General features: G+C 44.4%; 1 protein-coding gene across 1 annotated transcript in view; it reads right to left on the bottom strand.

The window, feature by feature from the left end:
• The window catches only part of RHPN2 (rhophilin Rho GTPase binding protein 2), a 97590-nt gene that overhangs the window by 33158 nt on the left and 51601 nt on the right, over positions 1–12831 (bottom strand). The window contains exons 4-5 of the mRNA XM_073605784.1: positions 9441–9516; positions 3550–3627 (exon numbers count right to left, since the gene is read on the bottom strand). Of these exons, the coding sequence (XP_073461885.1) occupies positions 3550–3627; positions 9441–9516 (154 nt within the window). The remainder of the gene's footprint in view (positions 1–3549; positions 3628–9440; positions 9517–12831) is intronic.

The raw sequence follows: 12831 nt of genomic DNA, 5'->3' as shown, positions 1-12831 counted from the left end.
TGCATTGCACTCGTAAAGCACTGATTGCAGTTTCAATGCTTTTCAGGCTCTAATGCAAAAAAATATTAAATGCACATTTTTTCTTTTTGTAATATGCATGTATTTATTATTATTATTTTTATTATTATTATTATTTATTTTATTTTTTACAAAAAGGTGGAATATGTGGGGCAACCCAGTATGCAGACAGATTTCAATTAATCAAATTGGGCTGAAAATAGAAAATTGTATCAAATACTTAAAATATTTTTTTTTTCCTGGTGCTCATCCATGGCAGAATACCTACCTGAGCTCTATCACAGGTATGCTGCCATGTAGGCACAAGGAAAATAAATTTGTATCAATTGAAGAAACAGAAATTACCCAATCAAATCGCAGATGTTATTTTTTCCCCCCTAATGTAATGCAAAAAATATATTTCTCAGAATCCATGGAAGAGGAAGGCCGTCCTATCATAAGAGCTGAGGATCAGAATCTGCCTTGTGAACATTTTCTAAATCCCCCTCCTGTCCATAAGAGAAATTGGCAGGAATTTTACGATATTACATCAAAGGAACAGATCAAATTCCTCTGCAATTAAGCCACCGGCCACAGTATTTTATCACAGGAGGGGGGGTGGGGCTGGCAAACGCCTCTCCTAAAATCCCGAAAAAAAATTCTTTCACTTTCAGATCACAATTTATTAAAACTGCCAGATGCTTCTTCATGACTCCCACCTCTGAGAAACACCAGAGACTGAGAAGGAAGACATGGAGGTGAGGACCAGCCACCAATCAGGTGATTGCGTCCATATTATAACTTCAACCTTTCTCACACTTTTTAGCACGGAGGAACCCTTAAAATAATCTTCAGGTCTCAGGGGAACCCAACTAATAAATTACTATATCTACAGATAATTGTACAACTGGCATTAACAGTAAGCTGAAATAGTAAATCTAAATTTAATGAACAATAGTAAAGACAAGAAAAGAAATGCAAATAGTGAAAATCGTGGTGTTCCCAAACATAAGTGGTCAGCAAAGTGTCCCCTTACATTGGTGGTCAGTGAAATGTTCCTTTAAATTTGTGGTTAGTGGAGAAAGGTCCCCTTAGATTGACAGTCAGTGGGAGAAGGGAACCGTTACATTAGTGGCCATTGGGAAACAAGCCCCATTACAATGGTGGCCATTGGCAGAAGAGCCCCATTAAATTGGTTGTCTATCGGGGAAGGGCACATTGGTGGTCAATGGGAAGAATGCTCTTTATATTGGTGGCCAATGTGAAAAATTCTCCTTACGTTGGTGGCCAATGGGAAGAATACTCCTTATGTTGGTGGCCAATGGAGAGAATGCTCCTTACATTGGTGGTCTGTGTGAAGAATGCTGCTTACATTGGTGGTCTGTGGGAAGAATGCTGCTTACATTGGTGGCCAATGGGAAGAATGCTCCTTACATTGGGAGCCAGTGGGAAGAATGCTCCTTACATTGGTGGTCATTGGGAAGAATGTCCCTTACACTAGTAGTCAGTAGGAAGAATGCTCCTTACATTGGTGGTCGGTGGGAAGAATGTTCCCTACATTGGTGGCCAATGTGAAGAATGCTCCTTACGTTGGTGGCCAATGGGAAGAATGCTCCTTACGTTGGTGGCCAATGGGAAGAATGCTCCTTACATTGGTGGCCATTGGGGAGAATGCTCCTTACATTGGTGTTCACTGCAAAGAATGCTGCTTACAGATAACTAACAAGGTCACTGTGCCATGTCAACGTGTACAACCAGTATAGCCACTATTTACTGTGCACAATCTGTCAGTAAAAGTGTGAGAAACTGACAGTTGAACGGGTCAAAATTCCTCAGTTATCAGATTTTCAGATTATTACACAAATAACCCCTTAGGAACAATCAAACCGCTACAGTCAAAAACAACCATAAGAATGGCGGACTGCCCACAAGAGCTTTATTGTTATTAATTAATTATAATTAATTGTTGTTATTAACTAATACTACAACAGCACTGTGCTAGCAGCATTTTCTGTTTTTTGGTCAAGAATGAGATTCCTAAGACAGACAAACATTCAACTCGAATTTGCTCCTCACACTGTTTTACAAGGGTCAGCTTTGCAGCATGGCTCTAATATATAAGAATTGATTGGCTGCTAGGGAGATGCTTTTTATCCATGGATATGGATTTATCCATGACCCTGTGTGTACTGGCTGCTAGAGATAGCATTATTTGTACAGGGATCCTGGTGTGTGGACACCAAATAACAGAAGAAGGCTTCTTTGTTCAACTGTCCGCACTGTTGTATTTACCAGATACCAATCGCTGAAGATGCTCCTGCATCTGACACTTCTAGAAGTGTCAGATTCCTGACCCCCCCCCTCCGTATGCTGTGGTTCCCCCCACTGACCCTTCCCTGACTACAGGATCTGCAGGCTGGTGGAAGAAACCACAGAGTGGAGAGGGGGAAACAGGCATCCAACACTGCCACTATCAGAGGCATCTGGTGAATACAGAGGAGACATGTGTCACAGGCAGAGGGATAGGCAAAGGTTGCATGGCTCTCTTTTCCAGTGGCACGTTCTTTTTTTTTTTTTTTTGTGACAGGGTCGGTTTAAGTCATTTTGACAAATAAGGCCCCATAGTACAATTATCCTGAAATCTTGTTCACCTAACCCAACACATCTCAACCTTTTTTCAGTGACCCTTTAAAAGTATAAAAAAAAAATCTCCAGGCACCCCAATCAATGGGAAACCTGAGCCTGGAGAAGATACACACAACCACCTCGATTAACTGAAATTCACATCAGAGGTCCCCAATCACATCAGAACTCCCCTTTACATCAGAGTTGCCCCCATGACATCAGAGGCCCCCCATGACATCAGAGGTCTCTGATCACATCAGAATCCTCCCTTAAAATCGGAGCCCCCCCCCTATACATGAGAGCCCCCATGACATCAAAGTCACCCCTATAAATGAGAGCCTCAATCACATCAGAGTCACTCCTATATATCAGAGGTTCCCCATCACATCAGAGGTCCCCCTCATCACATCAGAGCACCCCTTTACATCAGAGTCCCCCTATACATGAGAGCCCCATCACATCAAAGTCACCCCTATATATGAGAGCCCCCATCAAATCAGAGTCACTCTTATATATCAAAGGTCGTCCTTCATCACATCAGATGTCCCCCATCACATCAGAGCACCCCTTTACATCAGAGTCCCCTCTATACATGAGAGCCCCATCACATCAAAGTCACTCCTTTATATGAGAGCCCCCATCACATCAGAGTAACCCCTATAAATAAGAGCCTCCATCGCATCAGAGTCACTCCTATCAGAGGTCCTCCCATCACATCAAAGGTCCTCCCATCACATCAGAAGTCCCCCCCCCCATCATATCATTAGAGTCCTCCAATCAATCAGTCGGCACCACAGCCTTGTTGAGAGTCATCTTCCTAACCCATGAAAGGTCTATCTCTATAGTGACAGGTACACTTTTAATATGGGATCAAATATGGAGTCTTAACATCAGCTGTTAGCTTTGGACAATCACATGTAATCCTACCTGTCTGAGGTCCATCAGGTCAGCCAGTTCATTTTCGTAATCGGCGCCATCTTCACTGTAGTGCTCCAGGATGAAGTCCTGTACAAAGACAGAGGAAGGCGACTTCATATCGATTTTGTATGAGAAGCAGCAAAAATTATAGCAACAAAGACAGATCCTGACTGGTTGATGTTTTTCATGGTTGACGTCTCTTGTTTTTCTATGACATTCTCACTACCTTACAACTGCTTTAAAGTGTATGCTGCCCCAACAGTTCATCTGATATGTGGCTGCTGTACAATGGATCGCAATTCGTAAATTCGAAAACTCGTAAAATCGTAGATTCGTAAATGCGTAAATTCGAAAATGAAAAAAATTTGAAAATCTGAAAAAAAAGAAAGAAAATCCCAAAATTCGAAAGAACGAAAATTCTAAATAAATAAATAAACTAACTAATAATAATTAATTAATTATAGGTATGGGAATTTCCTTTCAAATTTGACTGTTGTTGAATGTATCGAATATGAATTTATCCAAAATAATGAATGCCGCACCTAAACAAATGGAACGGAGCAAATTAATAATAAATAATATTAAAACGTTATTATTATTATTATTATTAATTATTATTTTTAATTCATTACGTACCACTTGTTTAGATACAGCATTCGTTATTTCGGACAATTCGTAACTTTGGATAAATTCGTATTTGTTTTACGTTCACTAACAGCCAAATTTGAAAGGAAATTCCAATACCTATAATTTAATAGTTCGTTTTTATTTTAGATTTTCACATTTTTGGGTTTTCGCCTTTTTTGAATTTCCAAATTTCCGATATTTTGAATTTACAAATTTTTTTGAATTTTCCTTATGTTCGAATTTACGAATATTCTGAAAAATTTGTTAAACGGGTTTTCGTTAATTCGGATGTTTCCGAATGAACTAATTTGTCGAAATTCGTTAAAAACCTCATTTGGAACAAAACGAATTGCACATGTCTAGTGGTTAGCCCTTCCACCTGGCAGCACTAGTGTCGTCGGTTCAAATCACATTCACGGCACTACGTGCCTGGAGTTTGCATGTTCTCCCTGTGCCTGCGTGGGTTTCCTCCGGGTACTCCGGTTTCCTCCCACATTCCTAAGAAATGCTGGTAGGTTAATTGGCCCCAGTATATGAATGTGAGTTAGGGACCTTAGATTGTAAGCCTCTTGAAGGAAAAGACTGATGTGAATGTTTCATATATATGTAAAGTGCTGTGTAAATTGATGGTGCTATATAAGTACCGAGTGCACAGAGTGGCCCCGAACCTGCTCCTCTGGGGTCCCTCGGCGGCTGTCTCGGCAAGGACTCAACACCTTCATGCCAGCTCCCTCGCATGGTGTTGAGTGCGTGCGGGCGCGCTCCCGTGATACAGCTGGCGGCCATAGCCGCTCACTGTATCACTCGGCCCCGCCCCCCCGACGCGCCGCGTCATTGGATGTGATTGACAGCAGCGCGAGCCAATGGCTGCGCTGCTTTCAATCCATCCACTGTAACCAATCAACGGCCAGGCTGAGCGGCGAAGAGGATGTCGGGGGCGAGTGCGGGACTTTCGAGGGGTCAGGTAGGTAAAACGGGGGGGCTGGGGGGGGCCGGTATTGTCAGATGTTTTTTGCATAGAATGCATAGAATGCATTAAGGTGAAAAAACTTTTACCTTTACAGCCCCTTTAGTAAATGAGCAGAAGCGCTGCTGACTTCTATTATCCAATCACGTGCTAGCAAAAAATGCTGTTTTTTTTTTTCAATTTTCCTTGCATGTGATTGGGTATTCTTTGCAAAGTGAAGCTTTACCTCATTTACTAAGCTCTGGAGCAACCGCACTTGCAGAGGGCAACTGAACTTTGCAAAGTGCACAGTCTATTTGCCTTTAGTAAATCCCCCCTTTCACTTCTACTTCCTAAATAAATCCCCATTCCATGCGTTTGATTGCAGAGGGATCTCGCTGTAATTGGTTGAATTGATTCCGTTGATCCGCCGTTTCCCTCACTGCTGGGTTAATCCTTAACAAACATTTCCTCAGAGTCTCTTACGTGTTCCATCAGCCGTCAGCAGGAACAGCCCAGAATGTTCCACCCATAACGAACCGCTCCGGTATTTTTATTATCCGGTGGTGTTTGTCAGGTTTTGTCACCTTTTGTTTCATTGTCTTTAAATCCTCTTATCTTAAAATAAACTCAGGAATTCCAGCGAGATAAATCCAGAGCCAAGCCAGGTGAGGGGAAAAAAAAAAGAAGAAAAAATGGACGCTGTGATTTTCTCTGGGCCTGACCGATATCTGCGCAGCTTAGGTTGGCCATGGAGGGGATCGCTATTATCATAAGTTCTGACGAAGATCCAACATACTTTATGGGCCCATTTCCTTTTTTTGGGGGTGCGTCAACACATGCACATTAACGCGTGTTAAAGCCGACCTTCAGACATTGTTTCATCTTTCCATCTATTAAATCTTCTGCCCTTGTTGTTGTTTTTGGGCTGAAATCGAACCTGAAACGGTGAACCAGGATGCACCGGACCCCTGCTGGGAGCCGCATCGGCATTAGGTGTGAACCGAGCCTTAGTCCGTAGGGTTCAATATTGAGTTGGCCCACCCTTTGCAGCTATAACAGCTTCAACTCTTCTGGGAAGGCCGTCCACAAGGTTTAGGAGTGTGTCTATGGGAATGTTTGAGCATTCTTCCAGAAGAGCATTTGTGAGGTCAGGCACTTATGTTGAATGAGAAGGCCAGGCACACAGTCTCCTCTCTAATTCAGCCCAAAGGTGTTCTATCGGTTGAGGTCAGGACCAGTCAAGTTCCTCCACCCCAAACTCGCTCATCCATGTCTTTATGGACCTTGCTTTGTACACTGGTGCGCAATCATGTTGGAACAAGAAGGGGCCATCCCCAAACTGTTCCCACAAAGTTGGGAGCATGAAATTGTCCAAAATGTATTGGTATGCTGACGCCTTAACAGTTCCCTTCCCTGGAACTAAGGGGCCAAACCAACCCCTGAAAAACAACCCCACACCATAATCCCCCCCTCCACCAAATCATTTGGACCAAAGCAAGGTCCATAAAGACATGGATGAGCAAGTTTTGGGTGAAGGAACTTGGCTGGTCTGACCTCCACCCTATAGAACACCTTTGGGATGAATAAAGGCGGAGGCTGAGAGGAAGCACCTGAACGTGGATCTTCATGGCAGGATCAGCCAGGGGTTATTTTACAGAACACTGAAGATTTTAAAAATTGAACAAAACTTTTGAAATGGCATTAACATGTTTAAGCTTCTATGAGATTTTAGTGATTGGGTTTAGACCTAGACCAACTTCCTGATCCATAAAGTGACAACCGTGGTCCATGTCAGCACAGCCACTTGTAGTCTCCATCTCCATTAGAAGCCCAAGTGACAAGTGACAACACCGGTCCACAATTAGGAGACAGGTAGCGTTGTCACCCTATAACAGGAAATGCCTGATCAAGGGCCTTCCATGGCAGGATCACCGGGGTTTATTTAACTGAAAGCAGCAGATTTAAAGAGACAGAAAATAACTTTTGAAATGATTAGGATGTTAGAGCTTCTGTGAGATTGTAGCGATGACTTGTCTGCACTCGTTTGCCGGATTCATTACCATAAACGTATCTCTCAGTGTAGAATTCCTGGCTGATAACGAATGGGTCGGGTGGGGTGTTCGAGGAAGAACTCCGCACGGGGAATTTCTTCTGACACTCCAGATCTCCAGGGAGTAGCGGCGTGACTCACATCCAGATACGGCATCACCCTGACTTCTCCTAATGACTCCGACCGCCTCAATTAGCGAGAAGGCGAGTCGTTTCCTTTCTAAATATAGATCTCACTCCGCTGTCTAAAATTAGATCTCGTTCGTTCTTGTGCAATGGAATCTTTTTTATTGTTATTTCTGTTGATGGAAATTATACAATAAAGTGTCCCTCAGGAGCAATTATACGTTTTCCGGGAATATTATACAGGAGATAAGCTATAGAGCACTGCTGGTCAACCCAACTGATGTGGTGGGCCTCCTGTGTAGCCCCTAATGTCACCAAAGGGTCACACGTAAGATTTAGTGGATGTAATGTCATATAAAACTGTCAGAGACTACAGACATACTATAGGAGATGGTCAGAGACTGCAGACATACTACAGGAGATGGTCAGAGACTGCAGACATACTACAGGAGATGGTCAGAGACTGCAGACATACTACAGGAGATGGACAGAGACTGCAGACATATAAAGGAGATGTCAGAGACTGCAGACATACTACAGGAGATGGACAGAGACTGCGGACATACTACAGGAGATGGTCAGAGACTGCAGACATACTACAGGAGATGGTCAGAGACTGCAGACATACTACAGGAGATGGACAGAGACTGCAGACATACTACAGGAGATGGTTAGAGACTGCAGACATGATCCAGGAGATGGTCAGAGACTGCAGACATACTACAGGAGATGGTCAGAGACTGCAGACATACTACAGGAGATGGTCAGAGACTGCAGACATACTACAGGAGATGGTCAGAGACTGCAGACATACTACAGGAGATGGTCAGAGACTGCAGACATGATACAGGAGATGGTCAGAGGCTGCAGACATACTACAGGAGATGGTTAGAGACTGCAGACATACTACAGGAGATGGTTAGAGACTGAAGACATACTACAGGAGATGGTCAGAGACTGCAGACATACTACAGGAGATGGTCAGAGACTGCAGACCTAGTACAGGAGATGGTCAGAGACTGCAGACATACTACAGGAGATGGTCAGAGACTGCAGACATACTACAGGAGATGGTCAGAGACTGCAGACCTAGTACAGGAGATGGTCAGAGACTGCAGACCTAGTACAGGAGATGGTCAGAGACTGCAGACATACTACAGGAGATGGTCAGAGACTGCAGACATACTACAGGAGATGGTTAGAGACTGAAGATATGCTACAGGAGATGGTCAGAAACTGCAGACATACTACAGGAGATGGTCAGAGACTGCAGACATACTACAGGAGATGGTCAGAGACTGCAGACCTAGTACAGGAGATGGTCAGAAACTGCAGACATACTACAGGAGATGGTCAGAGACTGCAGACATACTACAGGAGATGGTTAGAGACTGAAGATATGCTACAGGAGATGGTCAGAGAATGCAGACATACTACAGAAAATGGTCAGAGACTACTGCAAAACTACAGGAGATGGTTAGAGACTGGAGACTTACTGCAGGAGATGGTCAGAGACTGCAAATATACTAAAAGAGATGGTCAGAGACTGCAGACATGATACAGGAGAAGGTGAGAGAGTGTAGCCCTAGGTTGGGCACCAAGGGGTTAGAATCTCTGTTAGGATTTTTATTTCTGTCTATGTCCCTCCCTGGGGGGGAGGGGGGGGATTTGCTCTCTCTGTTGTTCCAGGTGATGTTGTCACCAGAACAGGAGGTAAGCATATATATCCCAATGGGGACATCTGTTCTGTCTAAGAGGAGATTTTCCCCTTGGCTTGAAGAGATCCTCTGCTGTGTCTCTAGGACTGGAAATGAAGGGAAATCACCCAGTGGGGACACAGGCAGCAAACAAAAAAAAAAACATATGCAGCGTCCGGGGTTCTAACCCTTCCCTTCTCTATCCAAACCTAATAAAAAGTTTACACTTTAAGCTTAAGGCACATTTAGCCAAGCAAAACTTTTTGTCCATTAAAAGAAAAGCTTTGGGTTGTCGGCGATGTCCTGGGCGGTAGTCACGCCCTTGATAACAGATTTGCCGATAGCACATCTTGTACCCGTGCGTCCTCTGTATCTGGTAGACGGGTGTCCTGTGTAATTTACAGCCCAAAGCAAACATCTCCCCAACAACAATTCGAAATATTTTCTCTTACCTTGAACGGCGTGGTGAAATCGACGTCTTTTGTCTCTTTGAGGCCCAGAGGGATGAGCGGAATGCTGGAGGTTTGCCTGCAATACACAACATACCTGAGTCAGAGAAACGCAGAGCCCATGGCAACCCCCATAGAGAGGAAATAATTAATGGGGGGGGTGCCATGTGACATTGGCCTGTAACGTTAGTGTTTTGAATGTGTCATGCCTGTACACAAATATAGCAGCTACAAGCCCCGACATGCTTTATAAAAAGGAACTTAAAGGGAGACTCCACTTCAAAGCAAGCATTTTTGTCACCGCCCCTTTAAAAGGTACGGTATGTAAACCCCAATAATGAGACGCAACATTGTATCTCTTTAGGAAAGTGGGCGGAGTCATGGACATATTCTTTCCCTCCTTTTGCTATCAGTGCATCCAGACCCCGCTGGTCTATAGAACAGACATCACTCTGCAGGGGTCTCAAACTGGGGGCCCTCCAGCTGTTGCGAAACTACAAGTCCCATCATGCCTCTGCCTGTGGAAGTCATGCTTGTAACTGTCAGCCTTGCAATGCCTCATGGGACTTGTAGTTTTGCAACAGCTGGAGGACCGCCAGTTTGAGACCCCTGCTCTACAGAGTATTGCCAACTCGATTCACCCATTTCAGGCTTCTTAGGATCTCATCAATGCAAGATTCAGCTTTACTGGCTCTATGGTACCAGCTGTGTGCGGGTCATAAATACCAGCTCTGCAAAATGATGGCTAGATCTGGGGACCAGATGTAAGGGGGGACTCTGATGGGGGCCTCAATATAAGCAGGGACCCCTAAGAGGAACTCTGTTAGAGGGCTCTGATGGGAACCTTGATGCAAAGGGGGCTTCGATAGGGACTCTGATGTTAGGTGGCTCTGATAGAGACCCTGACGTAAAGGGGGGCTCTGTTTGGGACCCTGATATAAGGGGGACCCTGAAGAGGACCCTGATGTAAGGGGAATCCTAAGGTTAATTCTGATGTAAGGGAGGCTCTGATGGGGATCCTGGTGTAAATGTGGACCCTGATGTAAGGGGGAACTCCTAAGATGGACTCTTATGTGGACTCTGATATAAGGGACGGTTTTGATGGGGACCCTGATGTCAGAGGGACTCTGATGGGAACCCTGATGTAAGAGGGACTCTGATGGGGACCATGATGTAAAGGGGGACAAGGATAGGGACCCTGATATAAGGGGGAACTCCTAAGATGGACTCTGATGTAAGGGGGGTGCTGAAGGGGACCCTGATGTCAGAGGGGCTCTGATGATAACCTTGATGTAAACGGGGCTCCGATGGGGACCCCTGCAGTAAGGAGGCTCTGATGGAGACCCTGAAGTAAAGTGGGGCTCTGTTTGGGCCCCCCATATAAGGGGGGACCCTGAAGAGGACCCTGATGCAAGGGAAACCCTAAGGTGGATTCTGATGTAAGGGGGGCTCTGATGGGGATCCTGATGTAAGGGGGAACTCCTAAGATGGACTCTGATGTGGTCTCTGATGTAAGGGAGGGTGCTGATGGGGACACTGATGTCAGAGGGGCTCTGAAGGGAACCCTGATATAAGGGGAACTTTCATGGGGACCATGATGTAAAGGGTGACAATGATGACGACCCTGATGTAAGGAGGACTCTAATGGGGACCCTGATGTAAGGGGGGACTCTAATGGGGACCCTGATGTAAAAAGGGGTCTGATAGGAACCATAATGCAAGGAGGCTCTGATTGGGACCCTGATATACACTGAAGGGGAACTTTTTTTTGTTTTGTTTTTTTTTGGGGGGGGGGGGGGGGTGACACTAAGGTGGATTCTGATGTAAATGGGGTTCTGATGGGGAATCCAAATGTAAAGGGGATACTCCCAAGATGGACTCTTATATGGGGGGGGGAGGCTCTAATGTGAGTGGGGCTCTGATGGGAACCCTGACATAAGGGAGGACTGCTAATGTGGATTCTGATGTGGAGGAGGCTCTGATGTAAGCGGGGTTCTGATGGGCACCCTAATATAAGAGGGGCTTGGAACTAAGAAGGGACCAATAAAGGGTGATTCTGATGTAAAGGGGGGCTTTGATGGGGATCATAAAATAGATATTTTTTTTTGTCCCGTATATATTTGTAAAATAAACGACGTGGCCCACATATTGAAAAGTTTGAAGACCCCTGCTATACTTCATCCACGCCACTGTCAAAATACCCCATCTGATTGGTTGCCGGTGCTGTCCAATCAACAGTTTTCCGCTGGCTTTTTTGATTTTTCAATCAAGGGAGGTCGGTCGGCAGGCGGCAGACAGGGCCACCCACTGAGCAAATTGCAGCCAATTTACCAAGGAACCGGCCAAATTTCTAACCGTGTATGGCCAGCTTTAGAAAGATCTTCGGTGATGGGATCTTGCAATCTCTACCATTATCTATTTTATCTTTTGGGTTTTTTGCCCCTCCAGCAGATTCCATATACAGACAGCTGATAGGAAAGCGCTGAGTATGTTCCATCATTATCTAATGAGGATATTATGAGTGTGAGTAATTCAGGGAGTGTTACAACCAGCCTCACATTATAGGGGGGGGGGGGGGAGTGACGGGTTACATTAAAACTACGTTATGTGCTATACTTATCTCTCTGATTACCAAAATAGAACTTTACACTCCGTCACACCCAGCGCTGAGGAATGCGATCGCATGCTGCTCATCGTAATGAGTAAATAAACACAATCCATTCCAGATCACCAGGCTCTGCTTTATTCTTCTTGCATCAGAAAATGTACCATTCCACTTTTCTCCCCAGAAGGATGACGCCATCTTTGTTCAGGCATCATCCATGGTCACCATCTATGTCCTGGACTGACACAGATCAGCAATCTGCAGCAGCTTCTCACCTTGTGGCTTGCTACTAAATGTACAGTCTGATCACTGGAGGAGAGGAGACTGAGGAAATGCTTCCTCCTACGTGCAGCAGACTGATGACATCATCTCAGCCTGGGCAAAGTTACTGGAACTCAAGGGCTGCTTTTTAATGATAATTTGATGATTTTTGCAATTTTTTTTAACGACGATTTGCGGGTTTTATATGCTTTTTTTATTTTTTTTTTTTTTTTTTTTTTTTTTAGGCAAATGTGTTGTTGGGCAGATTTAAAAATGCAAATCGAGGCAAAATCGTACTAAAAATGCAGTAAAAACGCACTACCTGTTTTTTCTGCAGCTTCTCCGTTGAAGTCTATTGAACCAAAAAAAATTTAAAAAAGCAGAAGTGTTTAAAAAAGTCCCTGAACCTTTACAAAAAATGCATCGATGTGAACATGTTCCATAGGAACCCATGTTAAAAATAATGTCCTGTGTTTGTGCAAAAAGCAGGAAAAAAACGCATTTTAAGTGTTACTAAACCCACAACAG

Source organism: Aquarana catesbeiana, linkage group LG11 (genome assembly GCF_042186555.1).
Source record: "Aquarana catesbeiana isolate 2022-GZ linkage group LG11, ASM4218655v1, whole genome shotgun sequence".
NCBI lineage: Eukaryota > Metazoa > Chordata > Amphibia > Anura > Ranidae > Aquarana > Aquarana catesbeiana.
Note: the sequence above shows the minus strand (reverse complement) of the source record. Positions and strands in the feature narration are given on the sequence as shown.